This window comes from Chlorocebus sabaeus, chromosome 5 (genome assembly GCF_047675955.1).
Source record: "Chlorocebus sabaeus isolate Y175 chromosome 5, mChlSab1.0.hap1, whole genome shotgun sequence".
NCBI classification, from domain to species: domain Eukaryota; kingdom Metazoa; phylum Chordata; class Mammalia; order Primates; family Cercopithecidae; genus Chlorocebus; species Chlorocebus sabaeus.
Genome location: NC_132908.1, coordinates 23370830 through 23390246, shown reverse-complemented (window position 1 = coordinate 23390246; position 19417 = coordinate 23370830). Strand labels below are relative to the sequence as shown.

At 40.2% G+C, this 19417-nt stretch overlaps 1 protein-coding gene across 1 annotated transcript; it reads left to right on the top strand.

Moving 5' to 3' along the window:
• Nucleotides 1–12943: 12943 nt before the first annotated feature.
• LOC119621145 (cytochrome c-like) lies at nucleotides 12944–13309 on the top strand. Its single transcript, XM_037989590.2, has one exon. It carries the CDS (start codon nucleotides 12944–12946, stop codon nucleotides 13250–13252), a length of 309 nt encoding a protein of 102 aa, XP_037845518.2. The 3' UTR covers nucleotides 13253–13309.
• Nucleotides 13310–19417: the final 6108 nt, after the last annotated feature.

The following is a 19417-nucleotide window of genomic DNA, read 5'->3' as shown; positions in this document are numbered from 1 at the left end:
GGAATTTTCCACATTATAAACATTTCCTTCCCAATCCAGAAGCCTGGAACTAACTTTCCCAGCCTCCCTTGCAACTACGGCACAGACATGTAACCTAGGCTCTGCCGATCATACAGGCTCTCCTGAGATTTTAGTTTGAATGACAGCAACCTGGGGAGCAGATACCACACAGAAGTCACTTTCTGATGAGAATATTTAGGGACGCATTGGAGATGGGAGAGGCTGTTAGCATCTGCACTGCACAGCGACAACATTAGGTTTTCCCTGGAGCAGTCTCACCAGGTGGAGACTCTGTTCCTGGCTGTCTCCAAGTTTGACTCAGCCCCCTTGAAGACTCCATGAAGGAGCTACCCGATATCCAATTTAAAAGATCCCTTTTCTGCTCAAACTACCTCAGGTGAATTCGTTCAGTTGTCTGCAACCAAGCACATTCACTAACTCAGACTTTACTATAGCTGCAGTGCCCACTGTATGCTCAATACTTTAAATACATTTATCTCATGGTGTCCTCCCAACCATCCTGGCTCCTCAACCGGTAAGTGGAAGAGCTGAGAATAAATCCCCAGATCTGTGAAAACCCAAAACCCATTTTTTTTTTTAATTTAGACAGAATCTCGCTCTGTTGCCCAGGCTGGAGTGCAGTGGCGTGATCTCGGCTCACTGCAAGCTCTGCCTCCAGGGTTCACACCGTTCTCCTCCCTCAGCCCCCTGAGTAGCTGGGACTACAGGTGCCCACCACCATGCCCGGCTAATTTTTTGTATTTTTAGTAGAGATGGGGTTTCACAGTGTTAGCCAGATGGTCTCGATCTCCTGACTTCATGATCTGCCTGCCTCGGCCTCCCAAAGTGCCGGGATTACAGGCGTGAGTCACCACACCCGGCCCCAAAACCCATTCTTTACTCATGAGAAAGTTTCTATTCTTCTGCAACCGTTTATTTTCTATCTGTAGAACATGCAGTTTGAGCTAGAAAGATCTCTGAGGTGCTCTTCATTTTAAGTAAGTGTATAGCTCTGTGTCCCAGGAGATTTTGTCCTGTCACTGCAAAGTATTCAAGAAATCTCTCTTGGATATCTGACCTGGTGCCCAGCTTTTTCCCATCCTAAGGAGACACCAGTGGAATGAGATCAGGGAGAGCCCCGCAAGTAACCCAGAAGCTTGACCACAAAGCCCATCGGTATTTCCCAGGACTGGACAGACTCCACAGTTACTCTCAATAACCCTGTGTGCACATTCCGCCTCACAAACACTTTCCAGATGAGCTTCCAGGGCTGGCTTTGACAGAGAAGCTGAAACGGAGGATTCCAATGTAAAAAGTGCAGTATTAGCACTGGGAAAATAGGCTCTTCTCCCAACTCTGTTACTTACTGGATGACCCTAGGTAAGCCATATAACCTCTTTAATCCTCCATGCCCTACCCTGAAAAACTGAGCATGGTGATGCTGACCAAATGAGATAACACAAGTGGAAGTGATTTGAAAATTGAGAAGCATTGTACAAATGTGAGGGGCTATCATTAATTTAGAGAGGAATCGAAGAATCTAAAACTGTCTTGCATTTGAATAGTGCTTCTTATTTTGCAACATGCTTTTCTCATTTTTGTCTTCACAGTCACCATGTGAGAAAGTAGGGCAGTTATTATTATCTCCATTTTTACAGATGAGGAACCAGAAGGAAAAGTGACAAAGCCAGCCCTAGAAGCCAGGCGTCCTGATTTCCAACCCCAGACTCACTCCTGCGTATTTGTAGGTAATTTGTCCCTACCCACTGTGGAGATGACACAGGCAAGACGGTAGAGTACGCCTGTCAGTCATAACGTTGAGAGCTGTCTGCAGGGTTTGAGCTCATTGGAAGATATTCGGCCTGCAATGCTCATTTTGGACTAACAAGTGGGCTTTCTAGGAAAAAAGACAGAGTTACAGAGTTTTTCAATTGTAATGGAGGGTGGGGCAGGTTAAAAACCAGAAATAGATAAATGTTAAATGCTGAAAGAGATTCAGTGTACATTTTTAGAGCATGTGCCCCAATCCCATCATCTCCTTTCTGCCATCCTATAACTCGAGTCAGCATCAGCTGTGAGATCTGCACTCTGCATATCAACAGTGGCAGCATTAGGCTGTCCCTGGAGCCATCCTGCAGAAAATTAATGACCAAGTAGGATGCTCAGGTTGAGGTTCACAGACAAATTTGTTTTTATCATCGTTATTGTAACAATTATGAAGAGTAAATTTCAGGTGCTTTGGCTTTTAAACAGCACTTCTGCACCTGCTGGGGTTTCAAAAATAAGCCTAGAAGGTAGATTGATACCATTCTTAGAAATGACTTCCCAAAGAAGACGCGACTAATGAGGTTTTATCATTTGAATCATGAACAAACCCAATCATCCTGTTATGTCACTGTGATAAATTGGATAATTGTCCAACATATCCTTTTGAGGTAGAATAGACTTCAGGCTTGGCCATTTGTTTATTTTATCCCACAAATTATGTGTGCTAGTTCTAAGCAGAGGTATTTCCACATATCCTCTTTCTGCAATGTGACCTACCACAAGAAGAGATGCCCAAGGAACTGGCTACTCCAAAGAGAATGAAGACACTTGGAGAAAGCCTGAACCCAAACTCCATCCTGCTGCTCAAAGCATGGAGCCCTACCTTGACCAAAATGCAGCCAAGCCATAGACCCATACGTATGAAATAAATGCTAGATATTTTAAGCTTCTGCCTTAGGGATAGTTTATTACACAAAATATTGCTGCAAATAATTGACTAATGCAGTTGTTTTCACCAGAAGCAGTGATTGTAAATTTTAGGGCCTATTCGTTTTGTTTTGTTTTAAGGTTCTTGATTTTTTCATAGGTGGCAGGTAAGAATTTCTCTACAACATATGAAGCAAGAAATGTCTATTTATTTATCTCCCTGATGACATGTCCAAGACCCCTTAGTAGTAGACTCCCTTCACAATATATGATCTCATAAAAAATCCTGGACATATGTATCTCCAGACAAATGGAAGGGGGGCCAAGGCAAGAGGGTCCCGATTTTTGTCATTGTCCCTTCACTACTCTACAATTTCAAAATAGTCATTGCCACTGTGCGCAAGTTCAGAAATCACACTGATGAAATGGGAGATTTTACGTTTTACTGCTTGACACTATCCAGGATTTGACCAGGTTAGGCCAAGTTGAGAGTCCTTGGATGATATTGAGTCTGACATTAAGAATAATTTGAGCCAGCTGTGGTGGCTCATGCCCATTATCTCAACACTTTGGGAGGTCAAGGTGGACAGATCGCTTGAGACCTGGAGTTTGAGACTGGGCAATATGGCGAAGCCCCATGTCTATAAAAAATAAAATAATTAGCTGGGCACGGTGGCTCTTACCTGTGGTCCCAGGTACTCAGAAAGCTAAGGTGGGAGGATCACCTGAGCCCAAGGAGGTAGAGGTTGCAGTGAGCTATGATCACGCCACTGCACTCCAGCCTGGGTGACAGAGTGAGAACCTGTCTCAAAACAAACAAACAAACAACAAAAAGAATAGTTTGGGCCAGGCATGGTGACTCCCACCTGTAATCCCAGCACTTTGGGACACCGAGGCAGGTGCATCACTCGAGGTCAGTAATTCAAGACCAGCCTGGCCAACATGGTGAAATCCCATCTCTACTAAAAATACAAAAATTAGCAGGGCGTGGTGGCATGCGCCTATAATCCCAGCTATTCAGGAGGTGGAGGCAGAAGTTGCAGTGAGCCCAGATTGCACCACTGCACTTCAGCCTGGGCAACAGAGCAAGACTCTGTGTCGGGAAAAAAAAAAAAAGTATAAACAAAAAGAATAGTTTGATGGCCATATAGTTCACAGAGTTTATACTATGTCTAGATGATCTCAGGAGTTCAAAGTCAGCTCTGTGTTTCTCCATTTGTTCAAGACTACTTGTATGCCTCTCTGAAAAAAAAATTTTTTTTTTTTTTTGGAGACAGAGTCTTGCTCTGTCGCCCAGGCTGGTGTGCAGTGGTGCTATCTCGGCTCACCACAGCCTCCACCTCCCAGGTTCAAGCAATTCTCCTGCCTCAGCCTCCCAAGTAACTGAGACTACAGGCGCACACCACCACACCCAGCTAACTTTTGTATTTTTAGTAGAGACGGGGTTTCACCATGTTGGCCAGGATGGTCTCTATCTCTTGACCCCGTGATCCTCCCGTCTTGGCCTCCCAAAATGTTGGGATTACAGGCGTGAGCCACCACACTAGGCTAATTGTCTCGGAAAAATTTATATTTGTGTTTGTCGAGGTCCAGCGTATTTCTTTTCCTTTATTAAATTTTAGATTCAGGGGTCCATGTGCAGGTCTGTTACATAAGTATATTGCAAAATGGTGAGGTTTGGGCTTCCAGAAAACCAGTCAATCAAATAATTAACATGATACCCCATGAGTAGTTTTTCAACCCTTTCTCTCCTCCCTCCTCCCTCTTGGAGTTCCTAGTGTCTATTATTTCCATCTTTGTGTCCATGTGTACTCATAGTTTAACTTCCCCTTGTAAGTGAGAACAAGCGGTATTTGATTTTCTGTCTCTGAGTTATTTCACTTAGGATAATGGTCTCTAGCTCCAACCATGTTTCTGCAAAGGGCATGATTTTATTCTTTTCTATATCTGTGTAGTATTCAATGGTGTATAATGTGGTATATAACACATTTTCTTTCTCCAGTCAACCATTGATGGACACTTAGGTTGATTCCACGTCTTTGCTATTGTGAATAGTGCTGCAATAAACACACAACTCCTGGAATGTTTCATTTTATTTTATTTTATTTTATTTTATTTTATTTTATTTTATTTTATTTTATTTTATTTTTTATTGAGGTGGAGTCTTGCTCAGTCACCCAGGCTGGAGTGTAATGCCACAATCTCAGCTCACTGCAACCTCCTTTTCCCAGGTTCAAGCAATTCTCTTGCCTCAGCCCCCTGAGTAGCTGGGACTACAGGAGCCCCCCATCACGCCCGGCTAATTTTTGTATTTTAGTAGACACAGGGTTTCACCATGTTGGGCAGGCTGGTCTGGAACTCCTGACCTCGAGTGATCTGCCCACCTCGGCCTCCCAAAGTGCTGGGATTACAGGTGTGAGCCATCATGTCCAGGCCCTGGAATGTCTCTTATCAAGTGTATTACTAAGTTATTTACAAGGCTGTCCCCATGGCCAAGGATAAATGTCAAGTTCTTTTGCATGACTGTAAATGTTCTTCATGATCTGACCCTTATCTGCCCTAGTAGCCTCATTTCTCACTCTTTCTTATGGCCACAGTATGTTTCATTCATCATGAACAACCTTAATATGCCTTATTCTATTGTTTGCCTTTTATTTTTATAGATGCCTTCCCCCTTTGTTGGGATATGCATCTGGACATTCCCTTCTTATCTTCAAGATCTATTTCTAATAGCACTTTCTCTTTAATAGGGCAAGGACTAAGGTGAGGCAGGTGAGGTGTCCAAGGTGCTAATTTTGTGCCCCTCGGCACCTCCTTTGCCCTACCCTGCACCTAGCCCAGCTCCTTAATGCCTCCCCAGATGTACTCCACTCCTTCCCCAAGAACAGCCTGTCATTCCTTCCTTGTGAACACTCTGTACCTTTCCTCATTATAGCGTTGATTGCACTGGGTTGCTTTTTTCTTAGAACGAGACTATGTTTTATCATCTTTGTAACACCAGCACCGTGACTGGCATTGTGTGTTTGGTGAATAATTGTAAAGTCATGGCCAATCTATATGAGTATTTCCTTTGTTCTAGGCACGATTCCATGCACTTTACTTGAGTTAACTTATTTAGCCTTCACAACAACCTATACAGATATTACTACCTCAGTTTTTATAGATAAAGAACAGACTAAAAGGCGCTGGGTAAATCACACAATGTTGCACAATGAGAATGGCAAAAATTGGGATTTGAACCTGGGTCCTTCTGATGCAGGACACTGTGTGGATAACTGAACAACGTGACTATTCCCACTATATTGCACTGGATAAGAATCAAGGAGCAAAAGACTGTTTCTCTTATGTTATTCGGGATCTAAGGCAATCACTACAAAAATTTCTGTCTCAAGGGCAGGGAGGCTTTAGGAGATGGGGTGACATTTTGGCTTATTGTGCTGGTGAACAAAGTCTCCAAATGCTGACTCTTTGTCCAGTCCCCAAAGGCTCCAGTATTGGGGTAGATGAACCTGAGTGCCACTCTCAATCTACAAATGTAAAAACAAAAGGTCCAAGCAGTGCTTTAGACACCGACCGATGCCTTAGACATTGACAATTGACCAAGGACAATTATTGTCCAAAGGGATGTGAACCCTATCGATCAGCTAGCCAGAAAATTCTGCCTTGTTGGCTGGATCATTTGCTAGTCAGAGGTTATAGAGACAACATTCTCCTCTGTCAGTCTAAATCCATCAGCCATGAGCAGGGAGCACCGGCAGCCAGTCTGGCTGCTTCCCGCTCTGCAGTGTTAACTTCTTGTGTAGGACAACTTGCTCCCCGTGCTTTTACGTTCTCTGCTATTCACAGTGTGCACCTGAAAACAGATAGATAGTTGTCTTCTAGGTCAAAAAATATTCCTCATCACCATACCAGTGGGAAATTGATGCCAAGCCAGAAGTCCTAAATTCAAATGTTTGTCACATAAATGAGGGAACTTGGCTGGGCGGGGAGTCGGGTAAACTATAGGCCATACTCTTTCCTGCTTGCTTGCTCTTTCTTTCTTTCTTTCTTTCTTTCTTTCTTTCTTTCTTTCTTTCTTTCTTTCTTTCTTTCTTTCTTTCTTTCTTTCTTTCTTTCTCTTTCTTTCTTTCTTTCTTTCTTTCTTTCTTTTCTTTCTCTCTCTCTTTCTCTCTCTCTCTCTCTCTCTCTCTTTCTTTCTTTCTTTCTTTCGAGATGGAGTCTCACTCTGTCACCCAGGCTGGAGTGCAGTGGTGCAATCTCGGCTCACTGCAACCTCCACCTCCCAGGTTCATGCCATTCTCCTGCCTCAGCCTCCCAGGTAGCTGGGACTACAGGTGCCCGCCACCACACACAGCTAATTTTTTGTGTGTTTTTAGTACAGATGGGTTTTCACCGTGTTAGCCAGGATGATCTTGATCTCCTGACCTCGTGATCTGCCCGCCTCGGCCTCCCCAAGTGCTGGGATTACAGATCTGAGCCACTGTGCCAGGCCCACATGCTTTGTTAATCAAACCTTTTTATTTTCTGTGTTTCTGATGCTTTGGCAGCTCAGGTCTTGCTGACCCTAGAAAGACTCTCTCCCCCAGGTATTGTCAATTCCTAGAGATAGTAAATGACTCACCTGTGAGCGCCTTTTATATGCAAATTAACCAATCCAGAGTGGATACCCCCAGACATCTCTGTTGTACCCCGAACACCAGATCCTTTCACTCTGGACCACTATTGCCTGCGCTGATCACCCCAGAGTCAAGTACTAGACAACCAGGGACAAACCCTACACCCCAAAGCCCATTGGAAGTATTCCCACTAGCCAATCCTAAACCTGCTTACCGTGCCCTGCCTCACATTTGACCAAGGAAACCACAATAAAGGTTCTTGCCCAAATTTCCCCCGACTCTTTCTACCTCCTGCCCAACCCTAGCGCCCCTGGACTCAAGCGATCCTCCAGCTTCAGCCTCCAAGTAGCTGTGGCTTCAGGCACACAACACACCCAGCCACAAACTGCGTTTTCAATAGCAATCATCCCCAATCTGTTGGCCTTACCATATGTGAATAATAATAATCAAAACCTGTATTTAAAAACATAGAGGGAAAGAGTCCCTACTCGTTTCTTAATGATTATTGCCAGCCACGAACCAGTCCCAATAATACATTCCAATTTTTTTTTTTTTTTTTTTAGTACAGAGTCTCACTCTGTCACCCAGGCTAGAGTGCAGTGGCGCGATCTCAGCTCACTACATCCTCCACCTCCCGGGTTCAAGCGATTCCCCTGCCTTAGCCTCCCAAGTAGGTTCCCACCCACCACCATGCCCAGCTAATTTTTGTATTTTTAGTAGAGACTGAGTTTCACCATGTTGGCAAGGCTGGTTTTGAATGCCTGACCGCAGGTGATCCGCCCGCCGCAGCTTCCCAAAGTGCTAGAATTATGGGCATGAGCCACTGTGCCCAGCCCACATTCTGATTTTTTTTTTTTTTTTTTTTTTTTTTTTGCAACGGAGTTTCACTCTTGTCGCTCAGGCTGAAGTGCAGTGGCGCCATCTCAGCTCACTGCAACCTCCTCCTCCCGCGTTCAAGCAATTCTCCTGCCTCAGCCTCCTGAATAGCTGGGATTACTGGTGCCCACCACCATGCCTGGCTAATTTTTGTATTTTTGATAGAGATGGGGTTTCACCATGTTGGCCAGGCTGGTCTGGACTCCTAACCTCAGATGATCCACCCTCCTCAGCCTCCCAAAGTGCTAGGATTACAGGCATGAGCCACAACACCTGGCCTGTGATTTTTTTTTTTTTTTTTCAGAGAAGCTAGAAGCCTGGATTTTATTAGTCTCTGAAAGTTTAATGTTGATTTAAAATGTTGTGTTGTTCATGTGTGTACTCAAACACTGGAGAGCTAAGGAAAAAGAAATAGAAAATGGAACAGCCAAGCAGAATTGCAGCAGAATATCACCTACATTTTCCTATGCCTCCCTACTGAAATTGGCCAGACTAGTATCAACACATAGTTCTACGTCTAAGGAACAATGTCTTTGATCATTACAAAAGAAAATACTTTTCAAGTTTTTCTAACCTGACTCCCAGTAAGAAATATATTTTACATTACAACATACACATTTTTTCTTTCTTTTTTTTTTTTTTTTTTTGTTTTTGAGATAGAATCTTGCTCTGTCGCCCAGGCTGGAGTGCAGTGGTGCCATCTTGGCTCACTGCAACCTCTGCCTCCCGGGTTCAAGCGATTCTCCTGCCTCAGCTCCCAAGTAGCTGGGACTACAAGCGCCCCCTACCACGCCCGGCTAATTTTTTCTATTTTAGTAGAGATGGGGTTTCACCATATTGGCCAGGATGGTCTCGATCTCCTGACCTGGTGATCTGCCCACCTCGGCCTCCCAAAGTGCTGGGATCATACACATTTTCATATTTATCTACCTGAAATAAAAATGCTATCCTTACTATATGTGATGTACTTTGACATTTTCTGTTCTATTTTATTCCATTTAATTTTTTAATGACACTGATCATTACTACTCCCTGCAGTGGATCACCTGTCACTCACCTGTCAGTGGATCTCAAGCCACAGCTTGGAAAAAAAACACCAATTCAGAGATTAGTGGTACAATCCATTATGTTAGGGATAAGGAAACAGATTCACAGAGATTCACAGAGTACTGCGAGTTGTCCAATATTACACAAGGTAAATGGCAGAGCCAAACCTACACCTAATTATCAAGTCAAGACCATTTCCCTAATGTACTTATATCCCTAAATGCATAGTATACACATGTATAAGTAAGTGTTCAGTAAAGAAGCAGACTGCTAGCATACACACACACGTATAGATGTGTATGTATGTCTCATATGCGTGTGTCTATGTATGTGGTGTATGCATATGACATACATAAATTTGTTATAGAGATTTGACTTTACACAGGCTAAAGTTAAGAGGTTAGCTAGTTTCTGGAAGACTATTGACTTCATATCTGATGCTGGAGCCTGAAGTTCACAAAGAACAGAAATTAACTAGAGCCAATGAGAACAGATTGCAGCCATATCTGTTGTTGTAATCGCTGACCTCAGTCATGTAGATGTCCTAGAAAGGATAAAGGAGGTGCTTTGTCATGGATTAGCACACATGTGGCCCAGGAGTCAGCGAAGTTGAAGGAGGATCCAGAAGAAGGCCTTGACACTGCCTTGAGCCAAGGAGATGCACCAGCAGATCTGCAAAATCACTACTGCTTCACTTCAGCCTCCAAATCTCCTACAGTAATCTCTCTGTGGCTCGTGCTTTCTTTAGCAATTTAGAAAGCATGCTCATAGTTCAATTTTAAAACTGAATATCTATTGCTTCAATTGTTTTTGTTTGTTTGTTTGTTTTGGGATAGAGTCTCACTCTGTCCCCCAAGCTGGAGTGCAGAGGCATGATCTCGGCTCACTGCAAACTCCGCCTCCCTGGTTCAAGCTATTCTCATGCCTCAATCTCCCAAGTAGCTGGGATTACAGGCATACACCACCACGCCCAGCTAATTTTTGTATTTTTAGTACAGGTAGGGTTTCGTCATTTTGGTCAGGCTGGTCTTGAACTCCTGACCTCAAGTGATCATCCTGCCTCGGTCTCCCAAAGTGCTGGGATTACAGGTGTGAGCCATCGCGCCCAGCCTTATTGCTTCAATTATTAAAATCGAGAATACAGAGTATCTATAGATAAGAAAAAAATAGCACACTTTGATTTTATTCCTCTCCCTTCTTTCTCACAGTTTATTATCTGAAATTTCATTACTTTTATTTTTATTATTTTTATTTCAATAGGTTTTTGGGGAACAGGTGGTGTTTGGTTGCATGGGTAAGTTCTTCAGTGGTGATTTCTGAGATTTTGGTGCAACCATCACTCAAGCAGTGTATACTGTACCCAATGCATAGCCTTTTATCCCTCATCCCCTCCCACCCTTCCCTCCGAGTCCACAAAGTCCGTTGTATCATTCTTATATCTTTGCATCCCCATAGCTTAGCTCCCACTTATAAGTGAGAACATATGATGTCTGGTTTTCCATTCCTGAGTTACTTCACTTAAAATAATGATCTCCAATTCCATCCAGGTGCTGCAAATGCCATTATATCATTCCTTTTTATGGCTGAGTAGTATTCCATGACATCTTTATACCACATTTTCTTTATTCACTCGTTGAGTGATGACATTTGAGCTGGTTCCATATTTTTGCAATTGCGAATTGTGCTGCTGTAAACAAGAGTGTGCAAGTGCCTTTTCATATGATGACTTCTCTTCCTCTGGATAGATACCCAGTAGTGGAAATGCTGGATCAAATGGTAGTTCTACTTTTAGTTCCTTACGGCATCTCCACACTGTTTTCATAGTGGTTGTACTAGTTTACATTCCCACTAGCAGTGTAAAAGTGTTCCCTTTTCACCACATCCATGCCAGCATCTATTATTTTTGTGTGTTTTTAATTATGGCCATTCTTGAAGGAGAAAGGTGGTATTAACATTGTGGCTTTCATTTGCCTTTCCCTGATAATTAGTGATGTTGAATGGTTTTTTTAATGCTTGTTGGCCATTTTTATATCTTCTTTTGATAATTGTCTATTCGTGTTGTTAGCCCACTTTTTGATGGGATTGTTTGGTTTTTCTTGCTTATTTGAGTTCCTCAAAGATTCTGGATATTAGTCCTTTGTGGGATGCGTAGTTTGTGAAGATTTTCTCCCACGTTATGGGTTGTCTGTATGCTGCTGATTATGTCTTTTGCTTTACAGAAGCTTTTTAAGTCCCATCTATTTATCTTTGCTTCTGTTGAACTTGCTTTTGGGTTCTTGGTCATGAAGTCTTTGCCTAAGCCAATGTCTAGAAGGATTTTTCCAATGTTATCTTCTAGAATTTTTATGGTTTCAGGTCTTAGATTTAAGTCTTTGATCTATCTTGAGTTGATTTTTATATAAGGTGAGAGATGAGGATTCCGTTTCATTCCTCTACCTGTGGCTTGCCAATTATCTCAGCACCATTTGTTGAATAGGGTGTCCTTTTCCCTGTTTTATGTTTTTGTTTGCTTTGTCGAAGATTAGTTGGCTGTAAGTATTTGGCTTTATTTCTGGGTTCTCTATTTGGTTCCATTGGTCTATGTGCCTATATTAATAACAGTACCATGGTATTTTGGTGACTATGGCCTTATAGTATAGTTTGAAATCAGGTAATGCGATGCCTTCAAATTTGTTCTTTTGGCTTAGTCTTGCTTTCACTATGCAGGCTCTTTTTTGGTTCCGTATTAATTTTAGGACTGTTTTTTCTAGTTCTGTAAAGAATGATGATGGTATTTTGATGGGAATTGCATTAAATTTGCACATTGCTTTTGGCAGTATGATCACTTTCACAATATTGATCCTCCCCATCCATGGGTGTGGGATGTGTTTCCATTTGTTTGTGTCATCTTTGATTTCTTTCAGCAGTGTTTTGTAATTTTCCTTGTAGAGGTCTTTCACCTCCTTGGTTAGGTATATTCCTAAGTATGTTATTTATTTATTTATTTATTTATTTATTTATTTATTATTTGCTTATTTATTTATTTATTTTTACAGCTATTATAAAGAGGATTGAGTTCTTAGTTTCATGCTCAGCTTGGTCCCTATTGGTGTATAGCAGTACTACTAATTTGTGTACATTGATTTTGTATCCTGAAACTTTACTGAATTCATTTATCAATTCTAGGAGCTTATTGGATGAGCCTTTAGGGTTTTCTAAACTCAAGTCTGTATTTTCATAATATTACTGCTTTATCATGGGAATCTTTCAAGTTTATTCACATTTGCATCCTGCTAAATGACAATTCTGTGTGTTAACTCTATGTTCAATTGGATTCCATCACTTTCTGGCAGTCCTTTCAGGTTTCAAGTTTTCTCTTCTAAGATTTATTCATTTTAAATTAATCTACACACTGAATGATAAATTCTTTGTAGAGTTTGTTTGTTGGTTTGCTTTCAGTAAGATACTTCTAAGGCCTTGCATATCTGGAAATTGTCTTTCTATTGCTTTCAAATTTAAGTAGTAAATTTACTTTTGAGTTACAACCTTTTCTCCCCAAAATTGTATATGGGCAATATCCTCCAAGATATACTGTGAAATGCAAAAGCCAAGTAGAGAAATGTGTCTATATCATTACCACCGTTTCTCTAAGAGGAGATACGAGAGACTGGGGACGTCCAGGTTCAGAGCAGGAACCTACGTCGCACCAGCGATGAAAAAGACAATTAAATATGGGTGCTGTTGAGAAAGGCAAGAAGATTTTTGTTCAGAAGTGTGCCCAGTGCCACGCCATGGAAAAGGGAGGCAAGCATAAGACTGGGCCTAATCTCTTCGGGCGGAAGACAGGTCAGGCCGTTGGATTCTCTCACACAGACGCCAGTAAGAACAAAGGCATCACCTGGGGAGAGGATACACTGATGGAGTATTTGAAGAATCCCAAGAAGTACATCTCTGGAACAAAAATGATCTTTGCCGGCATTAAGAAGGAGGCAGAAAGGGTAGACTTGATAGCTTATCTCAAAAAAGCTACTAATGAGTAATAATTGGCCACGGCCCTATTTGTTACAACACAGAAATGTTTCATGACTTTTTTATGTGTACCATACTTTAATAGCTCTCATACGCCAGAATTCAGATCATGAATGACTGACAGAATATTTTGTTGGGCAGTCCTGATTTAAAATTAAGACTGGGTTGTGGTTAAATGAATATGTTCAGGTTTTGAATTGTAATAGGAATTCCAATTCAGTAAATGCTATCACTGTTTATCCCTTCTAAAGATATGATTAGACTTTATTAGTAATGTTCAACTTTTCTGTGAAAAATTGGTGAGTGCTGTCTTCAAACTTACTGGAGATTGGTTTTATATTTAGATTTATATAACTGGTTATGCGAATATATTTAAGTACCTGGGAAATTCCTTCACTGTCTCAGAATCAAGCAAGATTCACCTGTGTTTTGTGTTCATTTGCCTCTTAAAGGCAAGGATTGAAGATAAATAAGGTAGCAATGTCTACTGTATATTTTTGGACTTAACTGTGCCAATCTAATTGGAATTCCCTGTATTTAAAATGGTTCCTTTTATTTATTGAAAGGCATTTTAGTGTGGTTTATGTGTAATATCAAAGATTATTTAACACTTCTGACATTGTATAGATCTGTAAGGTCACATGCATTTAAAATAGTAGCAAGTTAAACTTTACTCTTTAATTCTTTACAATCTAAGTCAAACTAAGTTATAATTTAGGATTGTCTTTAAACAGTCATTCAGAAACATAAAACTATAGAACTGCTGTGTATTTGTGATTGGGAGTGGTGCTTTTGCCAACTCAAAAGGATTAAAGTTGAGGCGATATATACAAATTTTAAAATTATGTGTGATCATAAGACTTAAGATAATTAAAAAGACAACCACAGGGAAAAAAAAGGAAAAGAAAAGAGGAGATACACACATGTACACATTATATCTAATTAACGTGTTAAATACATATATGTTATAATGTTAAACTGTGTTAATTAATATAATATGTTAATATAGTATTACATGTTATATGTTGAATAGTTAGCATATGTTAATGTTATCACACAGTAATAGAACATGTTGTTTTATACATTTATTGTTATATATTACAGCATATTATATTATCATATGTTAAATGTCTGAAATTAACATATATATGTTAAAAACAGAATAAACCTTAACACTTAAAATGCTTAAATTAAAAAAGAGAGGAAATATTTTGAAAGATTCAGGGACTGAAAACAGACTCCTTTGAATGGACCTGGTATTATAGCTCTGTCTTTGAAGCCATGTTTATACTTTACATAATCATAAAACAAAATTAAATAAAGAAAAATTCAATCCCCAGACTACAAAAGTAAATTTAAACAGATGAACCAAGTTGTGAACTCAGTAGGTAACCTAACCTCACCACAAAGGAAATATCCCAAGTGGCTCTAAAGCATAGTAATTTAACTCTGCATCTCTAACAGAATAGATCTTAAGAACAAAAGAAAAGGCAAAGAAAGTCTTAAATTGTTTCCAGTAATAGCATAGCATTGTAGATGATAGTGTTGATACTGTTATTTTAAGATAATAAATCAAATCAGTAATTACATCAGTGTCATCAAGAACTGAGATTTGGAGCTTGGTGGGAAGGAGATATAGACATGAAATTGATGAGGTCAAATAAAATCCCTTAAGCCTGATTTTGAACTGGATACAAACTTATGATGTACTGTATCTTAAAAAAAATACATATGTCCTAGCCCTATCCACCAAAGAGTCCTAGAAATAATAACTAACTCAGGGCACTGGGCTTCCCAGGTACCCAGATTATAGTCTTTCTTCCCACGAAAAAGAACCAAAGATCTTTGATGTTTGGAGAAAGGGTTGATTCTATATCTGAGGCAGGAAATGTATAAGGTAAGTTTGAAAACATCCTGTTGTACAAGAAAGCTATCATAGACAACTAAATTAATCCTTCATTGTTTTTTGGTGCTTAATCTGAGGCCAGCCTTCATTTCTTACTTGGCAGATAGTTTATTTCCCCCTCCTAAGTATTCTTTATCTTTCAGGTTTTATCTAGGAGTTGGGCTCTTCATAATTTTTCTTCTGTCTGAATGGGCCTTTTATTTTCGTTAGTGGAATTTAGGTAGAATGTTACTAATACTCCTCATTTCATGATAGACCTTCATTGTTTGTGTGGTTCTTACATTACAAGTTTATTTATTGCCTTTTATTTTATATCCTCTTCAATTCCTCTCTACATCTTCCTCCCTTTGGCAACTATTTGAATGTGTTAGATGTGTCATCTTCTATTTTCTACGTCCTTGTAAAACTGGTAGTGTTGTTTTATGCATACATATATTTAATTCACATAAATAGCATCACACCGTGGACCTCATTTGATTATTTCATTTTTACACTCAACTACACATTGCTCTGGGTGCATTTCATCTGTTGCTTCTGACCTGAACATTATTACGTGGTGTATATACCATGCCTTTTGCTTATCCATGTCTCAATGATCGAACCTAGATTGCCTTTAAATCTCCACTACCACAAACAACACTTTGATGAATGTTCTCAGAGTTGTCCCCTTAGAAACCTGTGTGATACGTTCTCGGCAAAAACATCCAGAAGTGAAAATGTTTGGTCATATGAGACCTGTGTATTTAATGACGATGTATCACTGGTGTGTTCTCAGTGGCTGTGCCAGTACAGTATTCACAAGCAATGCATGAGGGTTACAGTGTCCCCACCTCTGACAAGTTTTTTTCAATCTTACATCCTGATTGTGCTCTATGCAGTCTTCCATATATATATATATTTTTGTTTGTTTGTTTGTTTGTTTGTTTTTTGTTTCTTTTGATACAGAGTCCAGCTCTGTCGCCCAGGCTGGAGTGCAGTGGCGCGATCTCGGCTCACTGCAAACTCCGCCTCCCGGGTTCACGCCATTCTGCTGCCTCAGCCTCCCGAGTAGCTGGGACTACAGGCTCCCGCCATCACACTGAGCTAATTTTTTTGTATTTTTAGTAGAGACGGGGTTTCACCATGTTAGCCAGGATGGTCTCCGTCTCCTGACCTCGTGATCCACCCACCTTGGCCTCCCAAAGTGCTGGGATAACAGGCCTGAGCCACCGCACCCAACTCTGTATTTTTTGAATATATATTTATCTCTTTTGTTTGTGTCTTTTCTTTGATAATTGAAAATTATTCAACAGCTGAAAGTAAGTTATTTGTGCGCTGTAGTTATCAACTTTCATTTAATATTCTTATTTTGTTTTATTTTCAGTTCTTAATCCTTACCATTTTTTTCTACGAACTAGAAAGCTTCTAAAATGTGTTCTTTTTATTTTTGATTCAATTTTCCCTCTCTATCAGTTCTATACTTTACTGTTTCTAATATACTGTTTAAAAATACATCCTATCAAAATGTGAATTGGTACAGCCATTATAGAAAACAATATGAAGGTCCCTCAAAAAATTAAAAATAGAACTACCATATGATCGCACAATCCCACGTCTGGGTATATATCCAAAGGAAACACTGGTCATTAGAGAAATACAAATCAAAACCACAATGAGATACCATCTCATGCCAGTTAGAATGGCAATCATTAAAAAGTCAGGAAACAACAGATGCTGGAGAGGATGTGGGGAAATAGGAACACTTTTACACTGTTGGTTGGAGGATAAATTAGTTCAACCACTGTGGAAGACAGTGTGGTGATTCTTCAAGGATCTAGAACCAAGAAATGCCGTGTAACCCAGCAATCCCATTACTGGGTTTATACCCAAAGGATTATAAATCATTCTACTATAAAGACACATGCACACGTATGTTTATTGCAGCACTGTTCACAATAGCAAAGACTTGGAACCAACCCAAATGCACATTAATGATAGACTGGATAAAGAAAATGTGGCACGTGTACACCATGGAATACTATGCAGCCATAAAAAAGGATGAGTTCATGTCCTTTGCAGGGACATGGATGAATCTGGAAACCATCATTCTCAGCAAACTAACACAGGAACAGAAAACCAAACACCACAAGTTCTCACTCACAAGTGGGAGTTGAACAATGAAAACACATGGACACAGCGAGGGGAACATTACACACTGTTCCCCTGTGTAACTGTCAGCAGGTGGAGGGCTAGGGGACGGATAGAATTAGAAGAAATACCTAATATAGATGACAGGTTGATGCGTGCAGTAAACCACCATGGCACGTGTATACCTATGTAAAAAAAACCTGCACATTCGGCACATGTATCCCAGAACTTAAAGTATAATTTTAAAAAAATGAAGTCAGTATCTCAATGAGATATATACATTCCCATCTTCATTGCTACATTATTCACAACAGTGAAGATATAGAAATAACTTCCGTGCCCATCATCGAATAAGAAAATGCAGTAAGTATATATATGTAATATATATAGTAGAATATTATTCACAGAAAGACATACTGCATGATCTCACTTATAGGTGGACTCTAAAAAAGTAAAACTCATAAAAGCAGAGATTAGAATGGTGGTTGCCAGGGGCTAAGGAGTTGGGGAAATGGGGAACTGCTGGTCAAAGAGTATAAAGTTTCAAGTATGCAGAAAAGTCTTGAGAATCTAATGTACAGTATGGTTACCATAGTTAATAATACTGTATTGCACACTTAAAATATGCTAACAAAGTAGATCTTAAGTGTTCTCAACACAGGAGGAAAAAAAAAAGACAACTATGTGAGATGATAAGTATGTTAACTAGACTGAGTGTGTTCATTATTTCACAATGAATATGTACATCAAAATGTCATGTTGTACACCTTAAATATATACAACTTTTATTTGTCAATTATGCTTCAAAACTTACGAGAAAAAAGTTTTTGAGTTGGCTCAACTCCTAAGCCTGAACATCCTCTTAATACTACTCTCTCCAACTGCTTTGGCTTATTTTTCTTTTCCTGAATCCAGCCATATCTGATTTAATGAGAATTAGATAATTAACTGTATGTGTAAAATTAGGCTATATAGTTATGGTGTTATTGGAGTGTGTTTGTTAAAATAAAAGTTTTTTGCTGGGTGCGGTGGCTCACACCTACAATCCCAGCACTTTGGGAGGCTGAGGCAGGCAAATCACTTGAGTTCTGGAATTTGAGACCAGCCAGGCCAACATGGTGAGACCCTGTCTCTACTAAAAATACAAAAATTAGCCAGGCGTGGTGGTACACACCCATAATCTCAGCTACTCAGTAGGCTGAGGAACGAGAATCACTTGAGCCTGGGAGGTGGAGGTTGCAGTGAGCCAAGATTGTGCCATGGCACTCCCGTCTGGGTGACAAAGTGAGAACCTGTCTCAAAAAAGAAAAAGTAAAATAAAATAAAAGGTTTTAAGTCTAAAAACTAAAATGAAATACATTTATCCTATGGTTGGGAACAGGCCCCCCAAAATCTGGCCATAAACTGGCCCCAAAACTGGCCATAAACAAAATCTCTGCAGCACTGTGACATGCTCATGATGGCCATAACGCCCACGCTGGAAGGTTGTGGGTTTACCAGAATGAGGGCAAGGAACACCTGGCCCACCCAGGGTGGAAAACTGCTTAAAGGGGTTCTTAAACCAAAAACAATAGCATGAGTGATCTGTGCCTTAAGGACATGCTCCTGCTGCAGATAACTAGCCAGACCCACCCCTTTATTTTGGCCCTTCCCTTCTTTTCCCATAAGGGATACTTTTAGTTAATCTAATGCTAATGACTGGCTTGCTGTTAATAAATACATGGGTAAATCTCTGTTCGAGGCTCTCAGCTCTGAAGGCTGTGAGACCCCCGATTTCCCACTTCACACCTCTATATTTCTGTGTGTGTGTCTTTAATTCCTCTAGCGCCACTGGGTTAGGGTCTCCCCGACCGAGCTGGTCTCGGCACCCTATCTTGTAGTATCTCACTTTTGTGCTGAATTTTTTATTTCTAACTTTCTCAGAGCCAGATTCTTCTTCACTAAATTCTTATTACGTTATTTTGAATCTCATGTTTCATAAAATGCAAGCACTTTTACACTGTGGATGAACAAAACAGAAACTTTCTAAAACTGACTTGTTTCTTTCAGTAGGTTTATAATACTCTCTTTTACTTCTTGTTTGATTTTACATCACATATTCATATGTATATTCATATTTCTTACATATCTTCCCTTTTTTTGT

Excerpts from the sequence above, each read along its gene's own strand:
- LOC119621145 (XM_037989590.2), top strand. The coding sequence starts at position 12,944 with ATGGGTGCTGTTGAGAAAGGCAAGAAGATTTTTGTTCAGAAGTGTGCC.